The sequence below is a fragment of the Ranitomeya imitator genome, chromosome 2, assembly GCF_032444005.1.
Source record: "Ranitomeya imitator isolate aRanImi1 chromosome 2, aRanImi1.pri, whole genome shotgun sequence".
Classification (NCBI taxonomy): domain Eukaryota; kingdom Metazoa; phylum Chordata; class Amphibia; order Anura; family Dendrobatidae; genus Ranitomeya; species Ranitomeya imitator.
Genome location: NC_091283.1, coordinates 343,622,700 through 343,650,199, shown reverse-complemented (window position 1 = coordinate 343,650,199; position 27,500 = coordinate 343,622,700). Strand labels below are relative to the sequence as shown.

The 27,500-nt window shown below is 44.0% G+C and overlaps 1 protein-coding gene across 1 annotated transcript in view; it reads left to right on the top strand.

Moving 5' to 3' along the window:
• Positions 1–27,500, top strand: part of LOC138666520 (zinc finger protein 850-like) — a 122,708-nt gene that overhangs the window by 35,386 nt on the left and 59,822 nt on the right. The window contains exon 7 of the mRNA XM_069754736.1: positions 25,778–27,465. Within this exon, the coding sequence (XP_069610837.1) occupies positions 25,778–27,465 (1,688 nt within the window). The remainder of the gene's footprint in view (positions 1–25,777; positions 27,466–27,500) is intronic.

The window sequence follows — 27,500 nt, the reverse complement described above, 5'->3', positions numbered from 1 at the left end:
GGCCTGACGCATTTCGAGCCCAGTAAAAACAGTCCTTCCTCAAAGGCATACAAATATAGAGTGAACAGTTCCTTATTAGTGATGAGCGAATATACTCGTTACTCGAGATTTCCCGAGCACACTCGGGTGTCCTCCGAGTATTTTTAGTGCTCGGAGATTTAGTTTTCATCGCTGCAGCTGAATAATTTACATGATGTTGTTTTTTATCGCTGAAGATGTAAATAAATCAATAATTTTTTACTGAAAAAGGATTCCTGTGCCGGAAGTCTTTTATTTCAGTTTTAAACATCTTTTTTATTGATTTTACACATACTGGGAACAAAGAAATAACAGATGGTGGTGTAGAAGAAGTTAAAGAGCGCTGGGCAGGCATTCTTTAGAAATTTGGTAAAATTGTTATAAAGGTACATCAAATATCAAAAACCAATACTCAATCGTAATTATCTAACAAAGATATGGTATTCTACCGATAACCACAAGTCATTGCATAACTATTGTTGATAGAATGCTGTAACAGTAATAGGTCAGCTGACCACCTTTAACAGTGTGAAATTTAGATGTAAAAATGAGAGAGCGGGGAGGAAAAAAGGAGGGAGGTTCTTTCCACGAGGAAAGAGGGAAGGAATCGGCGGGTTATAATGATCTATACATGGAATCTATCAGTGAGTCTATATTTATGACCATCATTGTAGTCTATAAAGTGATTTATGGGATAATCTGTCATCTTAGTAAAGCTGGATAATCAGCACTGTCTCTGAAAGATTTCCACGGGGCCCAGGTTATCATGAACTTTTCTTGTGAAAAACGTGTGAGTGCTATTATTTCCTCTATGTGGTAAATCTGGTCGACTCTCTGTGTCCAGTCTATTAGATTCGGGCAACTCTGGGCAAGCCAATGTGATGGGATAAGTAGTTTGGCTGCAGCTATTAAAAACAATAGCAGAGATTTGTGTCTTCAATGAGAGCTATCACCTGGCCAATTTAAGAAAATAAGTGTCGGAGTAGGAGGGCTTGAGAGCTTTCAAATTTTAGTTATAATTTTCAACACATCTTTCCAGAATGATTGGATCTTGTCACAAGACCTCCACATGTGCAAGAACGTTCCAGTAGAGCATCTACAATAGGTTGAGGGAGAGTTAGGGTACCAAAGGTGTGACAAGACTGGAGTGGTGTACCATCTGGTGCTAATCTTATATGAATTCTCTTGAATTCTTACACATCCGAATGGGCCATGTGTGTTTTTATAAATTTGTTCCACCTCCCATTCTTGCAGTTTAATGCCTAGGTCTTTTTCCCAATTGGAATTAAAAGCTCGTTTGACTGGAATCGAGCCGACCAATATCTCGAGACTAGATGGTAGCCCGATTCTATTGCATCGGGTATTCTAGAATATGTATGTAGTTTATTTATGAAGATTTTAGAATAATACATTGAATACACAGGATTCGGCCGGCCGCGACCAATTAGCGAAGTGTGGTTCAAATCCGCGACTGCGCCTGTCGCTGATTTTTCGCGGCCGGCCACGTAGTATATAGCACAGCCACGTAGTATATAACAGCCCATGTAGTATATTGCACAGCCACGTAGTTTATTGCACATCCCAAGTAGTATATTGCACAGCCCACATAGTATATAGCACAGCCCACGCAGTATACAGCACAGCCCACAAAGTATATAGCACAGCCCACGTAGTATATTGCACAGCCCAAGTAGTATATTGCACAGCCCACATAGTATATAGCAATGTGGGCATCATATCCCTGTTAAAAAAAAGAATTAAAATAAAAAATAGTTATATACTCACCTTCCGTTGGCCCCCGGATCATGGCGAAGCGGTTACCGATGCTCCTCGCACGTTCCGGTCTCAAGAGTGCATTGCGGTCTCGTGAGATGATGACGTAGCGGTCTCGCGGAGCGTCGCGAGGAGCGGGAAAGGCCTGTTCTGGATCAGAGTGGCCGACGGATGGTGAGTATATAACGATTTTTTTTATTTTTTTTAAATTATTTTTAACATTAGATCTTTTTACTATTGATGCTGCATATGTAACTCCAGCTCGGAGATAAGATCTCATGGAGTTCTTAAGCCTATTGTGGTGAAGGAAATTGAAGTGATAGTGTGGAAATTTATTTTGTAAATCAGTTAATGGTAGTACTGTACCTTCTGTCATGAAAGATTCCACATTTTCTTTGATCTTGTGCAAAGAGTCTGGGTTTGTAGCTGAAGAGTAATCTAAATAGAATCCTGGGAGGTCGGAAGTCTTCTATTTATATTTGCACATATAGATCACATATGTGATCTCCAGACACGGACGGTCTTAGGGACATTTTGGTGAGCGAAGCTTCTCTTCCCCTTTGCTATATTGAGTGAGTGTCAGGAAGTGTCCCACTGACAAACTCATTCACTAACTCTTAACCCTCCCAACTTGGAAATCCCCTTATTTCCTTAGCTATTCCTATGCAGGCACCATAGTTTCCTGACTCTATTGTTCCCCATTATACGAAACCCAATCCAATCCTAATTTATAGGTACCCTCTTATCTTTATAAGGGTGAGTCGCTCTGCAGAACAACACCACTTCACCAGTGTTGTTTAACATTTTTATAAATGATCTAGATAAGGAAACTGAAGGTAAACTAATCAAATTTGCAGATGATGCAAAGCTAGGTGGGATAGCTAACACTAGAGAAGACAGAGAAAGGATTCAGAAGGATCTAAATAAGCTTGAATAATGGGCAGTGACTAATAGAATGGTATTTAACAGGGAAAATACAAACTTCTAAATTTGGGCTAAAAAAACGAAAATTACATCTACAGAATGGAAGGAATAGAACTAAGCAACAGCACGTGTGAAAAAGACTTGGGTATACTAATATAGGTAGAAGAGGAGGAGGAACAGGAACCATTCACAAGATTATTAGGCCATGCTTCCACACGTCTTTGAGAATGGGTTCTTGTACCAACAGGGGCAAGATACACAAACTTCCACCCAGGGGACAGTTTTGAAGGATGAGGAACAATTGTGTTCAAAGCAGGGTGGCACTCAAAGCAGCTCAGAAGCATCGCTGTAGCATGGCTGGGGGAATTCAGATGATAGAGAGGACACAGGCAATACACCTCACACTGAGGACACTTTGTCCTTGCCTCTGGGCAGCCTGGCACATGTAAGGGAATACATGCTGCTGTGTCTGCGCAATGACCGCTGAGTTGGCAGTATTGTTACACAAGTGCTAAATACTGTGTGGCCACCTCGCTGGATCCCCACTACAAGCACAATGTACCATCCTTATTTCCCTCACTAGAGAGTGATACTAAAATGTGGGAATACAAGCGCACGCTGATAGATGCACTACTGACGGCATCCTCACCTGACAGCGGGCGCTCAGTGGAAGCACAGGGCAGAGGAGGAGGAGGAAGTTGCCTAGGCAGCTGGGAAGAGAGAGTTAGCATGGCAGAAATGTGTAAAACCTTCCTCAGCATGTCACAACATCCAGCACCACCATCTGATATGGTCCGTATGAGCAAGAGACAACGTTTAGGTTATGTCTGTGTAGCAACTCAGGATTAATAGGAAAGATACTAAAAAAATACAACAACTAAGCCTGCCGGCTCCTATGGAGACTAGATATCCTGACACCGCAGTCCCTAGTGGATAAGTTCCTAGTGGCTACTGTGAGATAGCGCTACCTGAGTGGGTTAGGGGACACTCGCTTGGCACGGGATTAAAGCACACAGGCATGGTTTCTCCACATAAATAGTCTATTTGGCTTATTTAAGCATCATAAACCACACCGCAGGCCATGTTGCACATCACAGGCCTACACATAGACCATTGCACTTTAAATCGCCAAACAGTTCATTAACGTCCACAGAAAACAACAAGCACCAACAGTCCATTCCAATAGCAGATACTTCCCTGCCCGTAACCCCCTTTATCTGGAGTTATTACAGGAACCCCTGCTCCACACGCTGACTCCTGTCAGCCCTGGTTCCCAGGGAAAAGCTAGCTCACTGTGATCACCGTCGTTGTGACCAGGGCACCACAGATAGTCCAGACCCGCAGTAGGAACTGTAGCTTCCCCAACACAGTAGCTATCCCAGGCTCTGCAGATACGGCCTCTCCGTGCACTATTCAGGAAGTCTCAGACACTTCCAACACACATGCCTTCAGTCCATAGCGTCACCATGTGCTTCTCAGTTGGGATTGGGCATCATTCAGCATCACACCTTTGTTAGGCCTTCCCCACCCCCAGCGGTCAGTTTGTCGGCCTTGGGCTTCAATACTTGAGTCACCATCTGTCTGTGTCACCAGACCCTTTTTAGTCAGTCCACTTTCCACATGTGCCCCGCGGTTGTTGCGGTCATGAGTCCACCGTCCAGTTGAGCTTAGTGACTGATCTGAGTCTGACTCTTTGTTCTCACGTCCGCTACCGTGTCTCCCACCTAGGTCACTCAGCCCTGAGCTAACTGAGGAGGCACTACTTTTAACTCTTCTATTCTTTAGGGTATCTTTTTGTTTCTCAAGACCCTGAGTTGAAAGTGGTCGCCATCTTATATTCTGCAGCTGTTTATTAATTTGCAGACGGTCCAGTCTTAGCTGTTCTATCTCCTTCAGGTATGTCACCCAGTATTCCAGAAGCATTCGAATGTTCCTAAGGCTTTATACTGAGCCAATTACAACAAATAGAACCATCCCATCTTCACCAGCTACCTGGACTTCACCATCATCTGGAATACTCACTCTCGCCACAACTAATCTATTCACCAGATCTTGCATCACTTTTCCAAATCTTCCAACGACTTTCCCAACCAGATTTCAGAGTACTTGAGCGATGTCTTCCACAAAGCCCAGCCGACTTTGAGTTTTCTTGGCATGCTCCAAACGTCGAGCGGCTTCCTTATTCCTCAACAGGATCATTCGTTTCATGCGAAGACATTGTAGGTGCATATCCTTCAGGACAGCCACCCGCTTTACTGTGACTTCCCTAGTCGACAGTATCACCAGCTGTTTCATCTCTGTTGCCCAGTTCACACTACATGCTTCTTATGCTTTTTTTAAAAGCCTCATGCACACCCTTTCTGGTTCGTTTTCGGGAACATCTATCACGGACTTGAAGAGCGGAGCCTCATTCTCTTCATGGACGGATGGCTCCCATTTTGCCTCAGACATTCCCATCAAGACATCTGCCATGACCGGGTGACTGTCTTGTTCTGCTTTTAGCACGAACCCTTCCTCAGCTTCAACTTCTGCACGAGCCTTTGCCAAGATGGGCACTGGTAGCTCCGCCTCATTACCACTCTGGCACTGCCGCTGTAAGTCTGCGACCACCATCTTCTCCTTTGGCGGAAGACCTTTTAATGCTTCAATGACCACTTCCACATCTTCCCTTAAGGCCTTATTCACACTTTGCCATGTTGACAGGTGAGCTCTGAGCTCAGAGACTTCCTTCTCGATCTCATCCACCCTGTGCTCATCCACTTGTCTCAGATGCCTTAACTTGACCTGTAAATCTGTCACATTTTACTTCTCCTGAGACAACCCTTTGGCGAGATCCTGGACCTCCTGTGCGTCCTTCTCTCCGAGCTGAGCCTTGACTACCGAGAGCTCAGACTCCTGTTGACGCACCTGATCCGACTGTGCGGAGATGGCGGCTTCCATATTCGATACCTTCAACCTCTCATTCACCAGCTGTTGACAAACCGCCTCTAGTTGTCGGGTGACAGTGATCAAATTCTCCTCTTTATCTATTTTCTCAGAGGGTGCCATTTGTTCAGCCCCTTTGCATCTTTTACGTCTCCAGCGATGGAAGACTTGCCACTTGTACCCGAATCAGCTTTACTGCACTCTTTTCTGCTGGCGTCCTCATCTCAATGGGAGTTACCACCACCCGATCGGTCATCCTGGAAGCATCAGTCCCCATTTAAACAGGTCATATTTTCTGGTATGGCTGCAACCGCCATCATGACTTCACCCTATGGAGTCCTGTCATTCCACTGTGTCAGTGCTTCTGTCAGCACACTATTGTACTCAGCCCTAACGGTTGCTACTGACAATGACACGTCAGTCACCCCTGGAATCTGTGTTACACCCCACAGTATAATGAACCCTCCAGTTGCTTTCTAACCGGGTGTCAGCTCCACAGGTTTTAATTACCACATCACTACCAGTCATCTTGGGGTACTTGTCAGGTAACATCATGTCAGTAAGTTGGGCTGACGCACCCTTCCCACTGGTCAACTCGATGTCTGACTCGTCAATTTTGGGAGGTATTACTGTCTTAATTTATGCTCCTGCAACAGTAGAGAGACTTCCATCCTCCTGCTGTAGAGAAATTCCCTCCTCCCACAAGACTGAGAACAGCCTAGAGTTCTGTCCCACTATTCCTGGTCAGGGTAAGTTTGGGACTATGGCAGCCTTAAGACTTGTATGGCCCCTGACCGACTTGAGTTGTACCAAGGCCACTAAATAAACCCTAAGTGCACCCATGGATGCAGGTAACCTCGATCTTCCTTTTTGGACATTACAAATTTATTGGGCAGATCCCTCACTAGGTTAACCGAGCTCCCAGAATCGACCAGACCAAATACATCCTCTACCTCTGCGTTCAACTCCAGAACACACCCACATAACCTCTTGCCGGGAGGGTAGTTCATAGAGCAGATTGGACACACATTTAACAATTGCCCCGGGCAACAGTTCGTCTGCGTCACCCCTAAGGGTCACTCAGCTTCATTTTGTGTAGCTACCATTGCCCGGGACTCCTCCCCCTTTTGGCAACTACCCCTGTTAGGGTTACTGCCCCCTTTTGGGACCACCCCTTTTTGGGCAACCAACCCTGTTTGGGTTACCACCCCCTTTTGTGACTCCATCCTTTTTGGGCAACAATCACTGTATTGGTTACCACTCCCTTTTGGGACTCCACCCCTTTTAGGGACACCACCTCTTACCTGGGGAAGCAACATCTTGTGCAGCATTGCGTGATGATTTACCCTCTTTTAAGAGTTTCATAATCCTCTCCTATGTTTCAATTGATATATCTCGTGTTGGTTTGATGCAGGTGTTAGTTTTGGGAATTAAAATTTAGAGGGTGATACCATATTCTTTTCTCTCTGCTTGTTCTAAAAAAGTAACCATTACTGATTACAACATTTTTTTGTTCTTGATTTCTTTTAGTGTTTATTAAAGCCAGAAAGTTGTCATGTCAAATGACTGTAGTTTTGTGCTATGTCTGTGACCTGCTTTTTTTCTACAAAATCAAACAACTGAATGAACATCCTCCAAGGCCGGTGATTCCATAATTTTTGCCAGGGGTTGTATGTCTTCTCCCTGGCTCAAGCGCATCACAGCCGTCCAACGTCCCACTGGGCGCCGACTCCTCTCTGTCTTGTGCCGTCACAGGCGCCTGCGCTCTGCAATTATTTCTTGGGCATGTGACGTGTGCGCTGCCCTGGAACTTACATCAAGTGATGTAAGTAGATCGCATCTGCGCATAGCACCAGATTCCTAGCCCCGCTGTGCGGAGGCGCGATCTACTTACATCACTTGAAGTAAGTTCCAGGGCAATACCCTGTATATGGCTGTACAATACTGTCTGGAAACATGGCAGAGTTAAGAAGGGAACGAGCACCATTTAACTATAGGAACACAGATTTTTAGACCCTGTCACACTGATCAAAATCAGAAATAGTAAATGAAACCCCCCTTTATCACCCCCCCTTACTTAGGTAAACATTGTAAAATAAAAAAGGTATTTTTTTCCATTAGGGGTTGGGTTAGGGTTGGGGCTAGAGCTAGAGTAGGACTAGGATTCGGATTGGGGTTAGGGTTGATGTAGGGTTAGGGTTAATCTAGGGTTAGGATTGGGATAGGGTTGGGGCTAGGGTTAGGGTTGGGCTAGGGTTACTGGGCCGCTATGGGGCCCGTGAGTAAGAGGGGCCCCGACCCCGCTTCCCCTCCTGCATTGTGCATTCAACTTATTTGCATCATAGATGCTGATACAGTTGAAAGCGGTGATGGTGGAGAGAGGTGCCTCTGACTCATTGTGTGCCAGCAGTGGAGCTGATGAGACGCTAAGACCCTCTGCAGAAGCCAGAGCAGCGAGGGAACAAGGAGAGGTAAGTATTGTGTGTGTGTTTGCTGCAAGCTACTGTGTGTGTGGGGACTGCCCACAACGGGCAGATGTCCTTTACTAGCTTTATCTAGAACTACTCAATCGCACTTCGTAACAGAAGGAAGTGTTATCTGCGCATGCGCCGCAAGGACTGACATCGGGCAAAACACAATCTGATTGGCTTATTGAGCTATTTAGGCCGGCGTCACACTAGCGAGTTTTACGGACGTATGAGAGGCGCAGAAAATACGGATTGCATACGGTACAATGATTCTCTATGGCCCAGCTCCTATCTGCCGTATTTTACGGATCCGTATTATACAGTCTTGTACGGCCGCAGAAAATCGCAGCATGCTGCGTTTGTCAGCGTATTGCGCAAAAAATCCGCCAATGAAAGTCAATGGGGGCGAGAGAAATACGGATTACACACGGACCAACAGTGTGACTTGCAAGAAATACGCCAGACATCTCCAGGTGCCAGGAAATGTGCCAAGCCCTCAATCAGGAAGCTCAGACATGCTAATTAGCTGAAAAAGCCAGACAGACATCCCGGAAGTCTGGCGCTCACCTCCACGGAGTTGCAAGCAGCATGGCATCCATCATTAACGTGGATATGCTCCTCATCCTGGTCCAAGAAAGGCCAGAAATCTGGGACCAGCGGGATCCAAACTACTCCAACCGGGCCAGGAAAGAGGCAGCTTGGAGGACCATCTGTGGGATCCTATTCCCAGATTTTGACCAACGCACACGTGCGGAGCAGACACAACTTTGTAAGTACACTCATGTTGCAACATTAATTAACCTTGAAAAATGCTTGACCTACATGATTTCATGCAGATTTTTGGGGGGCTTAGTCTGGTATTTTTAAAAAAAAATTTTGAGAAAAACAAAAATGCTTACAAAGATGCTGAACATGAGAAAGTGTTTACATACATACATAATATAGATGTTGCGTTGGGTACTATTTTTGTTAACGCCAGACTGGTACAGAGGGGAGTGGACCCTGGCCTTGTGTTGTTTCATTTTATTGTGTGTAATGTTTTACTGTTTTTAAGCATTTTAAACTTTAGGAAATTCATTTAAGAAGGCATTTTTTTTGCAGCGTTAAAATATGATCAATGCCAACTGTTTTAAGCAATGTACAGAATGAGCTTATAGAATATTTGTTACCATGTCATTCCAGTGGAAGATGTTATGACACGATGGCGCAGCATCAGAGACCAATGTCGCCGCGAAAGGCAGCAGCGGGCAAGAAGTGGGTCAGCAGCTTCACCAAAAAAGCGAAAGTACATATACTACGATCGACTTTCCTTTTTGGATCCCAGTATGGTATGTTAGACCGTAAGTAAAAACATCACAACACAATTATTATTAATATTATTATTGTTATTATTATTTTTGATTGTTATAGCACCATTTATTCCATGCGGTATACATAATAAAAACAAGTACAATAATCTGAAACAACTAGATGGTGGCCCGATTCTAACGCATTGGGTATTCTAGAATATGCATGTCCACGTAGTATATTGCACAGCCCACGTAGTATATTGCCCAGCCACGTAGTATATTGCACAGTCCACGTTGTATATTGCACAGTCCACGTAGTATATTCCACAGCCCACATAGTATATTGCCCAGTCACGTAGTATATTGCCCAGCCACGTAGTTTATTGCCCAGCCACGTAGTATATTGCCCAGCCACGTAGTATATTGCCCAGCCATGTAGTATATTGCCCAGCCATGTAGTATATTGCCCAGCCACGTGACCTGCCATGTAGTATATTGCCCAGTCAAGGACCTGCCATGACGTCACGTAGTATATTGCCCAGCCACGTAGTATATTGCCCAGCCACGTAGTATATTGCCCAGCCACGTAGTATATTGCCCAGCCACGTAGTATATTGCCCAGTGACGTAGTATACAGCACAGAGCCACGTAGTATATTGCCCAGCCACGTAGTATATTGCCCAGCCACGTAGTATATTGCCCAGTCACGTAGTATACAGCACAGAGCCACGTAGTATATTGCACAGCGACATAATATATTGACCAGTCATGTAGTATATTGCCCAGCTACGTAGTATATTACCCATTCACGTATGTCACAGGTTAAAAACATATACTCACCTTCCGAGGGCCAGTTGTAGTTCGATCACATGACCATGACGTCATGGCAGGTCGTTCTCGCGCAGGGCCTGTGATGACGTCGCGGTCACATGAACGTGACATCATGGCAGGTCCTTCTCGCGAAGGCGCGCAGGGCCTGTGATGACGTCGCGGTCACATGACCGTGACGTCATGGCAGGTCCTTCTCCTATACCACCGGAACCTGCCGCTTGCATGGAGCGGTCACCGGACCGTAGCCAGGAGCGGGAAAGGCGGCGGAAGGTGAGTAATGATTTTTTATTTTTTAAATTATTTTTAACATTAGATGTTTTTACTATTGACGCTGCATAGTCAACATCAATAGTAAAAACTTGGTCATACAGGGTTAATAGCGGCGGTAACGGAGTGAGTTACCCGCGGCATAACGCAGTCCGTTACCGCCTGTCATTAACCCTGTGTGAGCGGTGACTGCGGGGAGTATGGAGCAGGCGCCGGGCGCTGACTGCAGGGGAGGGACTAATCGGGCTGTGGCCGTCGCTGATTGGTCGCGGCAGCCATGACAAGCAGCTGGCGAGACCAATCAGCGACTTGGATTCCATGACAGACTGAGGCCGCGACCAATGAATATCCGTGACAGACAGAAGGACAGACAGAAAGACGGAAGTGACCCTTAGACAATTATATAGTAGATACAAGTCATAACTGGTACAGGAGGAGAGAGGACCCTGCCCGCGAAGCCTCACAATCTACAAGGGATGGGTGAGAATACTGTAGGCGAGGGTAGAGCTAGTCATGCCGTGGTTTGGTTGATCGGTGGTTACTGCAGGTTATATGCTTGTCGGAAGAGGTGGGTCTTCAGACTCTTTTTGAAGTTTTCAATGGTATGCGAGAGTCTGATGTGTTGTGGTACAGGGTTCCAGAGTAGGGGTCATACACGAGATAAATCTTGTATACGATTGTGGGAAGAGGAGATAATAGGGGAGTAAAGAAGGAGATCTTGTGAGGATCGGAGGTTGTGTGTAGGTAATTACCGGGAGATGAGGTCACAGATGTATAATAAACTTATGTTAGCAAATGACTCAACTATTAATTTTTTTGTTTTGGTTTATTGTTTAATAACAGAACACAGTCTAACCTCACTGAGACGGAGACCCGGTGTGAGTCGGAGGCTCTGATCGATCCCGTTGGTGTTGAAGAAGAGGTGGCAGGCCCATCTTTGGCCTCTTCTACCTCCATCATTCCTGGACCATCGGCTTCTGCATCACAAGAGACAGCAGCAAGTGTCCAAGATGCAGCACCACCACCCTCAGCAGCACCTGATCCTGGAAGCCAGGAAGAGCCGGTCACAGCAGCAGCCCTACTGTCCCACTGGTGTCCTCCCCACAGGCAGCTGGGCCTTTACGCAGAGGCCGCAGAAGGAGAGATCTGCAAGCCAGTAGGAGGGATGTGGACGCGGGGGTCCTCAAATATTTTGCCAGGGCAGCCATGGATGATGGAGAGGAGGCTTTTGCTCGCAGCCTTGCCTGGTACCTTCGTCCCCTTCCCCGTGAGGTGAGGCTACGTGTGAGAGGGTGTATTCAAATCCTGATTGATTTATGCACCTCCCCAAATGACCCCTATGAGGTTTTGGAATTTATTGAGAGAAGGCAGCTTTCACCACATAACCTCTTGCACCTTCCACGACCTCAACAGGTGCATGGTCAATCAGGATTTGAAGCACCTCCTCCATGTGTGCCTACACCTCAACCCCTCGCCACCCAAAATCAACCAAGCCCAGCACCGTACCATAAGACAGCCTACAACCAACCTTCCCAATATGGCCACTTTTCCAGACCCAGTGCTGTAGGCTGGTCCCAACCTGGCTTTGGACGACATGGCCATATTGGGGGTGGCTATGAATCCAGCCAATATGTTCAGCAGCATGAGGGGCAGAGACAACTCCCTTATGGCCAATACCCAACTGGCCAATATGAGCAAGGCCTGTATTTGGAAACGCCACACACAGCATCCACACAGGGTGAAGGACAATTGGCCCAACAAAGGCCACCTGAGCAGGACCCTGAGCTGCCGCCATCACCTCCACCAACTTACAGAAATCTGTAAGCCAAAGTTATTTTTGTTTATTTTTTTGCAGCATAACCATGTTTTGTTTAACTTTGTGCTGTAATTACACTTTGTTCTGTTGTGGTTTTAAAAAAAAGCAAAAAGAAAAAACCATATAAAAAAAATATGGTTTAAAGTTAAGACCAAAACATTTCTTCACCAATAACAGATGACGGGCAATCATGAAGTCTAGTAAAATTGTGCAAAACAACACACGCTTTAATAACTTCATTAATAGTAGCCTCACTCAGCTGAATAGCAGACTGGAGGAGATGCCATTTGGCACAGAATCCCAAAGGCACACTCCACCAGTCTACGTGCCCTGGAAAGCCTCAAATTAAAAACACACCGCCGGTGATCCAGGTTGCGCCTGGGATAAGGCCTCATGACATGCCTTGTCAATTGGAAGGCATCTCCCACAAGAACATATGGCACTGCTTCAGCATTGGAGCCTGGGAGTTGTGGTGGGAGGTCTAACTGGTTTTCACGTAGCCGCCGACCCATAATGGACGAATTGAAGACCCTTGAGACCCTTGAGTCTCCTGTTCGCCCATAGGCCCCAATGTCTACAATTATAAACCTGTAGTTACTGTCAACTACAGCTAACAGAACTAGAGAGAAAAACTGCTTATAATTGTAGAATTGGGACCCAGAGTTCGACAGCTTACGCACCCTGATATGTTTCCCATCCAGGGCTCCAATGCAGTGTGGGAAGTCACAAGTGTCATTGTACCCACGGCTATTTTGAGCCAATCTGCCATTTTTGGCTCAGGTATGACAACATCATGTAGTTTCACCCATATTTCAATACATGTTGAGCGAACAATGCCAGAAATCGTGGAGCGACCAATGAGAAACTCCAGGTGTAATCCCGCATAAGACAATCCAGTTGACAGAAGCTGAAAGGACACAAAAAATCATATTAATTCTGTAACAATAGTTTTGATAAAACATGAGAAAGCGCAACTATGTTGTTTACTAAAAAACACAGGAATATCATTGAAATTCATCTAGATTTACCTAATGTACATAAGTAGAACATTAAAAAATACATACTTTGGAGAAAACCAAAAGAAAAATAACACATATATTTTAAAATATCTGCTAGCAAACAACCCTGAAAAAAAAAAAATATCATCAACATACAGTATGTGAAGATGTTGAATACATACCGTAAGGTAAGGAGAAGACACTCCTCTGCGGATATGCTTTTTCGGTGTCCTGATATGTGAGTTTTGGACGTACTGTCTCCAACAAGATATCAAATGTTGGTATTGTCATTCGACAGTATAGGCAAAACTTATCAGGATGTGCACGCAGAGCTGTATAGAGCCTCTGGAAATGGCCTTTAGTGAGGCGTTGGGTCAAAAGGATGCACCCACATTCTGCCTCTCCTCTTTCGCGGATCTACAATCACAGGGTATGGCTGGCCAAACGGACACGACAAGACCGAGTTAAACAAAACCCGCTGAGTTGGGGTGAAGTGCAGTAGGTCAGACATGGTGCAAACGTTACCACAACACACCAACAGATGTACAATCACAAAATGGCCATATGGGAGGGGGCCACCTGTTGTAGAGGCCTTAAAAAGGGTTGCTGATGCATATTTAAATGAATTTCAGCCTCCAAAACCGTTAAATGTCCATTTTGTCAGGTTGCGTGGAAAAAACACATTACGGATGTCATACAGATTACATACGCAACATTAAATGCGCAAAATACGCGACCACACCTTGCCAATGCATTACATACGGAACACTATTTTTGGATTTTTTCTGCGTATTACGGCCGCAAAAAACGGACCGTATTTCCCTATGCTGAGTGTGACGCTGGCCTTATACCGACACACGCGTTAGTAAACCACGCCCGCTGAAGAAGACCAGGGAAACGCGCGTTGAGGCGGCAGGTGGGGATCCACTATTCACCATTTACACTTATGTAAGTTACACTGCTCATCATGTGTAGCTATCTCTGCACTTGAGTACTTATAGTTTACATATGTACTATTGCACTTTAGCTCTGGCTTAGATATACAGCACGTATTACTGCCCTTTTACTTCAGACTTGACTGATCATTTGCATGTACCTATATGGGAGATGTTGTTGCTGTAACTAGCCTTAGTAGTTGTGCTGCATTTCCCACATACTAGGACCCCTGATGGGACCATTTTTATGCAGACCTAATATTTGTTGGTATTTCGTAGTGCACTTTTATGTACTATATGTATTTAAATCTTGCTACTTTGTAACAGATATAATTCCTAGCATCCCCTGATATCCCAGCTTTTAGTGTCACTCTGATTTCTAATTTTCATTATTCTTGATTAAATAAATTTTGTAAGATTTTTATAAATACTCTCTGACCTTTTTTCTGGTGCTTAATTATGGAAAGGGTTATATGTGGTTATTGTGCATTTTGCGAAGTACCGGTAACTATTATTTTTGATAAATGATTCTGTCTTTGGGGACAATTTGATTAATAGATTTGAAGCCTAAATATGTCCAACGAGATATGTTTGTCCCTAGCAACAGCTCAGAGACAGGGCTATAAATAAAAATATAATTTAAAAGTCGTTGAATAATTGTCTATTGTTGTGGTATACACTACCTCAAAGCAAGACTGTTCAGAGATTGGGAAAATGGAAAATATAAGAATAAATGGGAATAATAGACTTTAATCTCTTTTTTATGATATGGTTTCTAATTACAGTAGTTACGGGCATATTTACACCCTTGCAAAAAAAAAAAATTGACTTTGGCATCATGGAATCCATTCACTCTGGTGCTCTACTGGTTATGGATGATGAAGATGAGGAGGATAACAACAAACAGACCAAATCTGGAAGCATATACCCATGTGTGGTTGTGAAGAGGTGCATGAGAATACACCTCCCCAAAAGAGATAATGTATTTGAGGTTATGTTTCGCTGTTTTCACTTGGTGGTGTACAGAAGTCTTTCCCAATCAAGCCCTTGTTCATTTTTATAAGAGTCAACCTGTCAGCATTTTCAGTTGACAGGCGGATGCGCTTATCTGTTATAATTCCACCAGCAGCACTAAAAACCTGCTCTGACAGAACGCTAGCAGCAGGGCAGGCCAGAACCTCCAAGGCGTAGAGAGCCAGTTCATGCCACGTGTCCAGCTTGGATACCCGATAATTAAAAGGCACAGGGGAATCCCAGAGGACATTTGTACAATCTGCAAGGTTCTCCCTCAGCATCTTCCCAAACATTGCACTTCTTGTGACAGCACCCCTTGCCTCTGTGCCAGCACGATGGGAGGGTCTGAGAAAACTGTCCCAGAACTTTGCCATTGTTCCCCTGCCTGAGCTTGTTTGTACTTCTGTCTCTCTCGGTTGGACTCTTTGGTTGTACAACAAACTCTGACGTCAGCGGCCAGCGTTCTCGCATGGGAATTTTATAAGTAATTCTGCTACAAGGGCCCTCTGGTACTGCAACATTTTAGTACACTTCTCTGCCTCAGGCAGAAGAGATTGAAAGTTCCCCCTGTACCGTGGATCTAGAAGTGTCACCAACCAGTAATGAGTGTCACCCAAAATTTTTATAATGCGAAGGTCACGTGAAACGCAGTGCAACATAAAGTCAGCCATGCGTGCCAGACTGCTAACAGGCAAGACTTCTGTGTCCTCACCAACAGGATGACTGACCATGTTGTCCTCCTCATCCTCATCCTCCTCCCTGTCCTCAGGCCATCCCCGCTGAACAGGTGCTAATACAGCTGTGTTTGTAGTACCGTCTATAGCGCATGAAAGTAGCTCCTGTTTTTCCTCTTTGCCTACCAATCCACGTTGAGAAGATATGAGGCTGGGTTGAGTGTAATCCCCCTGTATGGTTCCTTGCTCCACGTCCTCGTGCTCTGCCTGCAATGCATCCTCTTTAATTGTGAGCAGAGAGGTTTTCAGAATGCTGAGAAGCGGGATGGTGACGCTAATTATGGTGTCATCGCCGCTCACCATCTTACGTAGTTACATAGTTATTAAGGTTGAAGGAAGACTTTAAGTCCATCTAGTTCAACCCAGAGCCTAACCTAACTTGCCCTAACATGTTGATCCAGAGGAAGGCAAAAAAAACCCATGTGGCAAAGAGTAAGCTCCACCTTGGGGAAAAAATTCCTTCCCGACTCCACATACGGCAATCAGACTAGTTCCCTGGATCAACGCCCTATCAAGGAATCTAGTGTATATACCCTGTAACATTATACTTTTCCAGAAATGTATCCAGTCCCCTCTTAAATTTAAGTAATGAATCACTCATTACTACATCATATGGCAGAGAGTTCCATAGTCTCACTGCTCTTACAGTAAAGAATCCGCGTCTGTTATTATGCTTAAACCTTCTTTCCTCCAGACGTAGAGGATGCCCCCTTGTCCCTGTTTCAGGTCTATGATTAAAAAGATCATGAGAAAGGTCTTTGTACTGTCCCCTCATATATTTATACATTAACATAAGATCACCCCTTAGTCTTCGTTTTTCCAAACTAAATAGCCCCAAGTGTAATAACCTATCTTGGTATTGCAGATCCCCCAGTCCTCTAATAACCTTGGTCGCTCTTCTCTGCACCCGCTCCAGTTCAGCTATGTCTTTCTTATACACCGGAGACCAGAACTGTGCACAGTATTCTAAGTGTGGTCGAACAAGTGACTTGTATAGAGGTAAAATTATGTTCTCCTCATGAACATCTATGCCTCTTTTAATGCATCCCATTATTTTATTTGCCTTTGTAGCAGCTGCCTGACACTGGCCACTAAATATGAGTTTGTCATCCACCCATACACCCAGGTCTTTTTCATTGACGGTTTTGCCCAGAGTTTTAGAATTAAGCACATAATTATACATCTTATTACTTCTACCCAAGTGCATGACCTTACATTTATCCCCATTAAAGCTCATTTGCCATTTATCAGCCCAAGCTTCTAGTTTACATAAATCATCCTGTAATATAAAATTGTCCTCCTCTGTATTGATTACCCTGCAGAGTTTGGTGTCATCTGCAAATATTGAAGTTCTACTCTGAATGCCCCCTACAAGGTCATTAATAAATATGTTAAAAAGAAGAGGGCCCAATACTGACCCCTGTGGTACCCCACTGCTAACCGCTACCCAGTCCGAGTGTGCTCCATTAATAACCACCCTTTGTTTCGTATCCCTGAGCCAGCTCTCAACCCACTTACACATATTTTCCCCTATCCCCATTATTCTCATTTTATGTATCAACCTTTTGTGTGGCACCGTATCAAAAGCTTTTGAAAAGTCCCTATACACTACATCTACTGGGTTCCTTTGGTCCAGTCCGGAACTTACCTCTTCATAGAAACTGATCAAATTAGTCTGACATGAACGGTCCCTAGTAAACCCGTGCTGATACTGGGTCATGAGGTTATTCCTCTTCAGATACTCCAGTATAGCGTCCCTTAGAATTCCCTCCAGGATTTTACCCACAGTAGAGGTTAGGCTTACTGGCCTATAATTTCCGAGTTCAGTTTTTGTCCCCTTTTTGAATATTGGCACCACATTTGCTATACGCCAGTCCTGTGGTACAGACCCTGTTATCATGGAGTCTTTAAAGATTAAAAATAATGGTCTATCGATGACTGTACTTAATTCCTGCAGTACCCGGGGGTGGATCCCATCCGGGCCCGGAGATTTGTCTATTTTAGTGATTTTTAGACGCCGACGTACTTCCTGCTGGGTTAAGCAGGTGACATTTAATGGGGAATTTTTATCACTAGTCATTTTGTCTGCCATGGGATTTTCTTGTGTAAATACTGATGAAAAAAAAGTCATTTAGCATATTGGCTTTTTCCTCATCCTCATCCACCATTTCACCCAGACTATTTTTAAGGGGGCCAACACTATCATTTTTTAGTTTCTTACTATTTATGTAGTTAAAGAATATTTTGGGATTATTTTTACTCTCTCTGGCAATGAGTCTCTCTGTCTCAATCTTTGCTGCCTTGATTTGCTTTTTACAGAATTTATTTAATTTTTTGTATTTATTTAATGCCTCCTCACTACCTACTTCCTTTAATTCTCTAAATGCTTTCTTTTTGTCACTTATTGCGCCCCTTACAGCTCTATTTAGCCATATTGGTTTCCTCCTATTTCTAGTATGTTTATTCCCATACGGTATATACTGTGCACAGGTCCTATCCAGGATGCTAATAAATGTCTCCCATTTTCTTTGTGTATTTTTGTGTCTCAGGATATCGTCCCATTTAATTGCACCAAGATCCTCTCTCATCCGTTGGAAATTTGCCCTCCTGAAGTTTAGTGTCCTTGTAACCCCTCTATTACACATCTTTTTAAAGGATACATGAAAACTTATTATTTTGTGATCGCTATTTCCCAAGTAACCCCCAACCCTTATATTTGCTATGCGGTCTGGCCTGTTGGTTAATATTAGGTCTAGAAGTGCCCCCCTTCTTGTTGGGTCCTGAACCAGCTGTGAAAGGTAATTGTCTCTCATAGTTGTCAAAAAACGATTACCTTTGCTGGAACTGCAGGTTTCTGTTCCCCAATCTATTTCAGGGTAGTTGAAGTCCCCCATAATAATGACTTCTCCTTGAGTCGCAGCTTCATCTATTTGCTTTACGAGGATATTCTCCATTGCTTCCATTATTTTTGGAGATTTATAACAAACCCCTATCAGTAATTTATTATTTTTTCCCCCTCCCCTTATCTCCACCCACAGGGATTCTACATTTTCATTAGATTCACCTATATTATCACGCAGGATGGGTTTTAAGGACGATTTTACATATAGACACACCCCTCCCCCTCGCTTATCTGTACGGTCATTTCTGAACAGACTATAGCCCTGCAAGTTAACAGCCCAGTCATGGCTCTCATCCAGCCACGTTTCAGATATCCCCACCATGTCATAATTATGCTCCAACAACATTAGTTCTAATTCGTTCATTTTGTTGGCGAGGCTTCTGGCATTAGTATACATGCACTTGATGTTCCTCTCTGTACCTCTACTCTTTCTTAAATTATTAACTGTTCTAACCCCACCCCCCATGCCACCGCCACCCCCAACTTCCTTATTTGTGCCCAGGTCTCTGTCTGCACTATCTTCCCCTCCTATAAATTGAATACCCTCCCCCCCAATCCCTAGTTTAAACAATCCTCCAACCTTCTAGCCATTTTCTCCCCCAGCACAGCTGCACCTTCCCCATTGAGGTGCAGTCCATCCCTAGCGTAGAGCCTGTAGCCAACTGAGAAGTCGGCCCAGTTCTGCAGGAACCCAAACCCCTCTTTCCTACACCAATTCTTGAGCCACTTATTAACCTCCCTAATCTCCCGTTGCCTCTCTGGCGTGGCACGTGGTACAGGCAGTATTTCGGAGAATACCACGTTGGAGGTCCTTGCTTTCAGCTTGCAGCCTAATTCCCTGAAATCATCTTTAAGGACCTTCCACCTACCTCTAACTTTGTCATTAGTGCCAATGTGCACCATGACCGCTGGGTCCTCACCAGCCCCTCCCAGTAATCTGTCCACCCGATCAGCGATGTGTCGGACTCGAGCGCCAGGTAGGCAGCACACCGTTCAACGATCCCTGTCTTTGTGACAGATTGCCCTATCTGTTCCCCTAATAATTGAGTCCCCCACTACCAGCACCTGTCTGGCCTGCCCTGCTCTCCTATTTCCCTCCTTACTGGAGCAGTCACTCCCCCGGCTTTCAGAGGACATGCCTGGCTGCAGCAGTGCTACCCCTGTACTGGCACCCCCCTCATCTGCCAACTTAGCAAACTTATTGGGGTGTTCCAGATCAGGACTAGCCTCCCTGGCACTCTTCCCTCTACCCCGCTTCCTAACTGTCACCCAGCTTGCTACTTCACCATCCTGCAGCTCCATCCTACCATCCCCCCCTCATCTGTCCCATTGAGCGTCTGCAACGTGAGCAGAAGACTCCTCTCCATATTGTCAATGGATCTCAGTGTTGCCAGCTGCACATTTAGAGTCAGAATCTGGGTTTCCAAATGCACAACGTGCTCACATCTCGCACAGCAGTATGCACCCTCGATCGGCTGCTCAAGGACTGCATACATGTGGCAAGATGTGCACTGGATTGCATTAACAATCGTGGAGCACATTTCCTAATGGGGATTGCATCAGACAGAAAAGTTAAATAAAAAAATAAATAAATAAATACAAAGTATTAATACAAAACAGACAGCAATTCAGTAATTCCTCCCTTGGAAACTCCCTGACTCCAAATTCACTGAATCACAAGTCACACTTACCGCCGTCCACACTTACTCACAGGTCACACTCAGCTCGCTCATACTCGCTATGCTGAAAATTTATAGATTTTTTTTTTCTAGTTCCCCTCAACAGCAATCAACCTTGCTGTTCAAATGCACTTCCAAAAAGGACTTGAGCCCCAAACAGCTGCCCCTTATAAACCCTTAATTATGAGCCCCCACCCTAAGTTAACTCCTTATGAATATAGCTACTCCCAATTCACACAGGTATTTGTTAAAGGCTTTCCAAATACCTCTTCACTGAATCACAAGTCACACTTACCGCCGTCCACACTTACGCTCAGGCCACACTCAGCTCGCTCACACTCGCTATGCTGAAAATTTATAGATTTTTTTTTTCTAGTTCCCCTCAACAGCAATCAACCTTGCTGTTCAAATGCACTTCCAAAAAGGTACAGTCCTCAAAGTTTTGAAGGATGGTACATATGTCTGACATCCATGTCCACTCCTGAGTTCTTGTGTGGAGTCTGAATGAATATCGACTGCCTTGTTGATGTTGGTAGTCAACAACTGTCCTCTTCTGCTCACAAATCCTTTCCAACATATGCAGCGTAGAATTCAGCGCGTGGGGACATCACACACCAGTCGGTGAGCTGGAAGCTGCAAACGCTGCTGAAGCATGGCAAGGGCGGCTGAAGCTGTAGCTGACTTTCTAAAATGGTCAGACAGACGGCGTACTTCCGGGTAGCCTTTCAGAAAACGTTGAACCACGAGGTTAAGCACATGGGCCAAGCAAGGTACCAGGTTACGGCCATTGTCACACACGACCATGTTTGGCTGTAGGTTCAACGGTGTCATCCAAATATCTGACTGCTCTTTCAGCGCTGTCCACAACTCTTCTGCATTGTGCGGTTTGTCACCTATGCAAATTAGCTTCAGTGCAGCCTATTGCCGCTTGCCTGAGGTAGTGCTGCAGTGCTTCCAGCTTCTGACTGATGTGTTGATTTCAGAGATGGAGGATGAAGAGGAGGAGGTGTAGGAACTGTAGACTGTGGGGGCAACCTTGATTGACGTAGGGCCAGCAGTCCTCAGCGTGGGGAGGATGTGTTCCATCATAAGGTCCGACTGGGTCCTGGCTTCCACTATGTTAACCCAGTGTGCCATCAGCGAGATGTACCGTCCCTGCCCACAATCACTTGTCCACCTGTCCGTGGTTAGGTGAACTTTCCCTGTAACAGCATTGTGGAGGGCACGGGTAATGTGGGACACATGCTGGTGTAATGCCGGTACGGCACACTGTTAGAAATAGTGGTGACTGGGGACAAAGTACCTTGGGATGGCCACTGCCATCAGGTTGTGGAAAGCTTCCGTCTCAACGAGCCTAAAAGGCAACATTTCTACCGTCTGCAGAAAGAAATGTTAGAATTTAGTACTGTGGCCTGTGGGGCATTGGCTGGGTATTTCCGCTTGCGTTCCAAAGACTGGGCTATAGACAACTGAAGGCTGTGCTGCGACAAGAACGTAGATGGGCTTGATGATGGTGCTGCTTGACTGTGGGCAACAACAGGTGCAGGGCTAGAGGCATCTTCACATGCACGGTGGACTGGGAATTGGCTTCTATGCATAAGAGTGGCAGAAGCAGTGGTGTCACCTGAAGACAGTGGTCTTTGAGCCTGGGGTTCAGCCCACAAAGTCGGGTGCTTTGCTGCCATGTGCCTGATCGTGCTGGTGGTGGTCAGGATGGTTGTTTTGCTACCCCTGCTGATGCGGGCATGGCAGGTGATGCAAATGGCCTGTTTGGGGTTATCGGCAGAGTCTTTAAAAAATAACCAGACTCGGGAAGATCTAACAGTTGGAACGGCAACTTCCCTCATGCTGGTGTTACGGGGAACGGATGCGCGCCTAATGTCTGTGGCCACCACACTGCTTCTTCCTGCCTGTTGGGGGGATATGCCTCCTTCCCCATGTGTGCTGCTGCCCTCACTCTGCATGTCCTCCTGCCAGGTTGGGTCAGTCACATAGTCATCCACCATCTTGTCTTCCACATCCGCACCCTGCTCTTAACTTTCTGGCAATTGTGTCTCATCATCGCCCACCTCTTCTGACACTTTCCCACCATCGCCTTCGTGTGACCAGGGCTCGTCAAAGCTTTGGGCAGCTCTATATGTGATCTCATCTTTCCCCACTTCAAGTCGACCGGCAGAGACTTCTGAATCTTGAAACGGAAAACTGAACAGCTCTTCAGAGTGTCCAAGTGTGGGATCAGTTGTCTCAGGGCACTCGGTATGGAGGGAGGAAGGAGGATCAGGATGAGGAATATCCTGGCCACACACATGACTACTCAGACTTGAGTCTATCCAACCAACAACCGTTTCACACTGCTCTGGCTTCAATAGTAGTGTGCTGCGGTCCCCTAGAAACTGGAACAGGAAGGTCGAGCGAGAACATGTGGGTCTTTGTTGTGGCCCACTTTCACCTTGGCCACGGCCTCGTCCCCTGCATGCACCATCATCATCGCGTCCACTTCCCCATCCCTTGCCTTGGCCATTTTAAATGGACTACTGCACTATTTCAAAAGCTCAACACAAATGTATTTATTTGGAGCGAAATAATATCTAATCACTATGCCTGCAAATCTACGATTTTTCAAACACAAGCACCAGGCCTCAGTCTGACATAAGACTGTATTACATTTTTTGTGGGGTTTTTGAGAATTTTTTAATGCAAAATAGTGCTGTATATCGCGTCCACTTCCCCATCCCTTGCCTCTTGCCTTGCCCATTTTAAATGGACTACTGCACTATTTCAAAAGCTCAACACAAATGTATTTATTTGGAGCGAAATAATATCTGATCAGTATGTCTGCAAATCTACGATTTTTCAGACAAACACCAGACCTCAGCCTGACATAACAGACTGTATTACATTTTTTGTGGGGTTTTTGAGAGGTTTTTTTATGCTAAATAGTGCTGTATATAAGTAGAATAACAGACAGCAAAAACAGTGGCAAAACGGCCTAAAATGCCCAAACTTGGAGCACGCAGATATATGAGGCCTGTCACGGAAATAACACACTGCCAAATATGTGACCTTTTTTTAATGCAAAATAGTGCTGTATTTAAGTAGAGTAACAGACAGCAAAAAACAGTGGAAAAACGGCCTAAAATGACCAAACTTGGAGCACGCAGATATATGAGGTCTGTCACGGAAATACCACACTGCCAAATATGTGGCCTTTTTTTTAATGCAAAATAGTGCTGTATATAAGTAGAGTAACAGACAGCAAAAACAGTGGCAAAATGGCCTAAAATGCCCAAACTTGGAGCACGCAGATATCTGAGGCCTGTCATGGAAATACCACACTGCCAAATATGTGGCCTGTTTTGTTTTTAATGCAAAATAGTGCTGTATATAAGTAGAGTAACAGACAGCAAAAACAAAGGAAAAACGGCCTAAAATGCCCAAACTTGGAGCACGCAGATATATGAGGCCTTTTTTTGGTGAGTTTAAAAAAAAAAAGGCACCAGGATAGCACACACAACTATGCTACGTATACCTGACAAACTATGATTTTTAAACAGGCCTCAGTCAGAACAGACTATGTTTTGAAGGGGGGGTGAATTTTTGGGGAAAAAAATAAAAAATGCAACTAAGTAAATAAGCAGTAAATAAATAGCAGCAAACAGTTATGGAGCTTTGGTAGGGATGCAGTGGGAGCTATGTACGCACATACATTGCCTGCAGACCTTGCACTGATGTGGATATGCCATATGCCATGCCCTGCCTAGCTAGTTCTGCAATATCGGGACCCATGAATTAGCGCTAAAAATTACTGTTGGTTTCTCAGGAGTTGTGGATTTAACAGTTGCAGACCTACATTATAAAAACCACGATTCTGACCCTGTCTCGGCAGCAGCTCTCCCTACTCTCACTGAATCTAGAGCTGAATGCGGCAAGCAGGGCAGTGCCAGGGCTCTTATACTCGGAATGATGCTCTGCGGCCAAGCCAATCACTGCACGACCACAGCAAAGATGGCTGCGGCATTTCATGGCCTGGCAGACAATCCCTGCAGCGTGATTGGGTCTCTAAAGTCTGCCAAAAATGCTGGGTGGAGACACCAGTTACCGCTGAATAATCACGGAAATGTTCGGTGCTCGGCGAGTAGCACGAATACACTGATACTCGGGCGAGTAACGCGTAGTGGTGAGCACGTTCGCTCATCACTAGTGGTCACTAAAAAAAATGGTTTTGTAAATTTTGTTGGAAAAATGAGAAATTTCTGGTCAACTTTTAACCCTTATAAGGTCCTAACAAAAAAAATTATGTTTCCAAAATTTTGCTGACGTAAAGTTGACATGTGGGAAATGTTATTTATTAGCTATTTTGTGTGACACCCCTCTCTGATTTAAGGGTATAAAAATTAAAAGTTTGAAAATTGCTAAATAGTCTAAATTTTTGCCAAATTTCCATTTTTTTTCCTTAAATAAACGCAAGTTATATCAAAGAAATGTTGCCACTAACATGATGTACAATATGTCACAAAAAACAGTCTCAGAATCAGTGGGATACGTTGAAGCATTCCAGAGCTGTAACCTCATAAAGTGACAGTGGTCAGAATTGTAAAAATTGGCTTGGTCATTAAGTATCAGATTGGCTCTGTCACTAAGGGGTTAAAAACGTCATCTTCCACTGCACATTTTTGTTTACATGCATTGGCACTTTATAAAAAATGATAACCTCAATCATTTCTAAACTACTTTATGAATTGTGGTACATGATTTTTTAATAGATATTGAGAAATGTAATATTGTATACGTTCTTGCTATTAAAATTGTTCTACTATCCATATCTCTATATTCCAGCATCTATTCCTGAAATTTTAGTGTTTTTCATCTCAATATTAAATATATGTTATATTTTAACTAGAAATATCCTTTTTTTGTCACTTCAATTTTTTGTTCCTGATCACATCAGGAGCGAAATCTGTTTTGTTTATATTACTTGAAGTGCAACCCACTAATTATGAGCACATCATATATCATACATTAGGACAATTTGTGATATTTGGCTAAGATTTTTTCTTAGACTGTGATCTGTCATTGTCATTGTGAATAATTCAATGTTTCTACATAACTTACCATTTATAATTGCATTGTAAGTAGAAATGTCCAAAAATATGAAATGCAAGGATATTTTATTCAAAACAAAAAATTGGTTTTATTCTTGGCAGATGACTGTACCAGGAGATCAGAGGGACAGCTGACATCTTCAATTTTTAAATCCAGTGATCTTGAGATCCCACAGGATACAATTGAAGTCAGTGCCATTACTTCAGATATATCATCATCCCTTCACAGCAAAAATCTGTCATCTGATCCTTGGAAACAGGTCCTGTCTTCTGATTCATTACCGACTGCTAAGGAAAATCAAAGTCACAAAATAAGCATTAAAAAAGAAGCTGCTAGTAAAGCAAAGAAGCCAGCTTCATGTTCAGAATATGGAAATAGTTTTCCCCTCAAAACGTCTTTTCTTAAACATAAAAAAATTAACATAACAGAGAATACATTTTTTTGTTCCAAGTGTGGAAAATGTTTTAACCAGAAATCAGATCTTGCTTGGCATGAGAAAATTCACACAGGGGAGAAGCCTTTTTCCTGTTCAGAATGTGGGAAATGTTTTGCAGATAAATCATCTCTTGTTTCACACAACAGAACTCACACAGGGGAGAAGCCTTTTTCATGTTCAGAATGTGGGAAATGTTTTAACCAAAAATCGATTCTTGTTAGTCATCAGAGAACTCACACAGGGGAGAAGCCTTTTTCATGTTCAGAATGTGGGAAATGTTTTGCATATAAATCAAATTTGGTTAAACACCAGAGAATTCACACAGGGGAGAAGCCTTTTTCATGTTCAGAATGTGGGAAATGTTTTTCAGATAAATCATCTCTTGTTTCACACAACAGAACTCACACAGGGGAGAAGCCTTTTTCATGTTCAGAATGTGGAAAATGTTTTGCAGATAACTCATTTTTTGTTAAACACCAGAGAACTCACACAGGGGAGAAGCCATATTCATGTTCAGAATGTGGGAAATGTTTTAACATAAAGTCAGTCTTGATTTTACACCAGAGAACTCACACAGGAGAGAAGCCATACTTATGTTCAGAATGTGGGAAATGTTTTGCAGATAACTCATTTTTTGTCAAACACCAGAGAACTCACACAGGGGAGAAGCCATATTCATGTTCAGAATGTGGGAAATGTTTTAACATAAAGTCAGTCTTGATTTTACACCAGAGAACTCACACAGGAGAGAAGCCATACTTATGTTCAGAATGTGGGAAATGTTTTGCAGATAAATCATTTTTTGTTAAACACCAGAGAACTCACACAGGAGAGAAACCATATTTATGTTCAGAATGTGAGAAATGTTTTAACCAAAAATCAGATTTGATTATACACCAGAGAACTCACACTGGAGAAAAGCCTTTTTCATGCTCAGAATGTGGGAAATGTTTTTACCAAAAATCGGTTCTTGTTAGTCATCAGAGAACTCACACAGGAGAGAAGCCTTTTTTATGTTCAGAATGTGGGAAATGTTTTGCAGATCAATCATCTCTTGCTTCACACCAGAGAACACACACAGGAGAGAAGCCTTTTTCATGTTCAGAATGTGGGAAGTGTTTTGCAGATAAATCATCTCTTGTTTCACACAAGAGAACTCATACAGGGGAGAAGCCTTTTTCATGTTCAGAATGTGAGAAATGTTTTGCGCATAAATCAACTCTTGTTACACACAAAAGATCTCACATAATGGAGAAGCCTTTTTCATGTTCAGAATGTGGGAAATGTTTTGCAGATAAATCATATCTGGCTAAACACCAGAGACGTCACACAGGGGAGAAGCCTTGTTCATTCTCATGATGTGGGAAATATGTAGCACATAAATCATT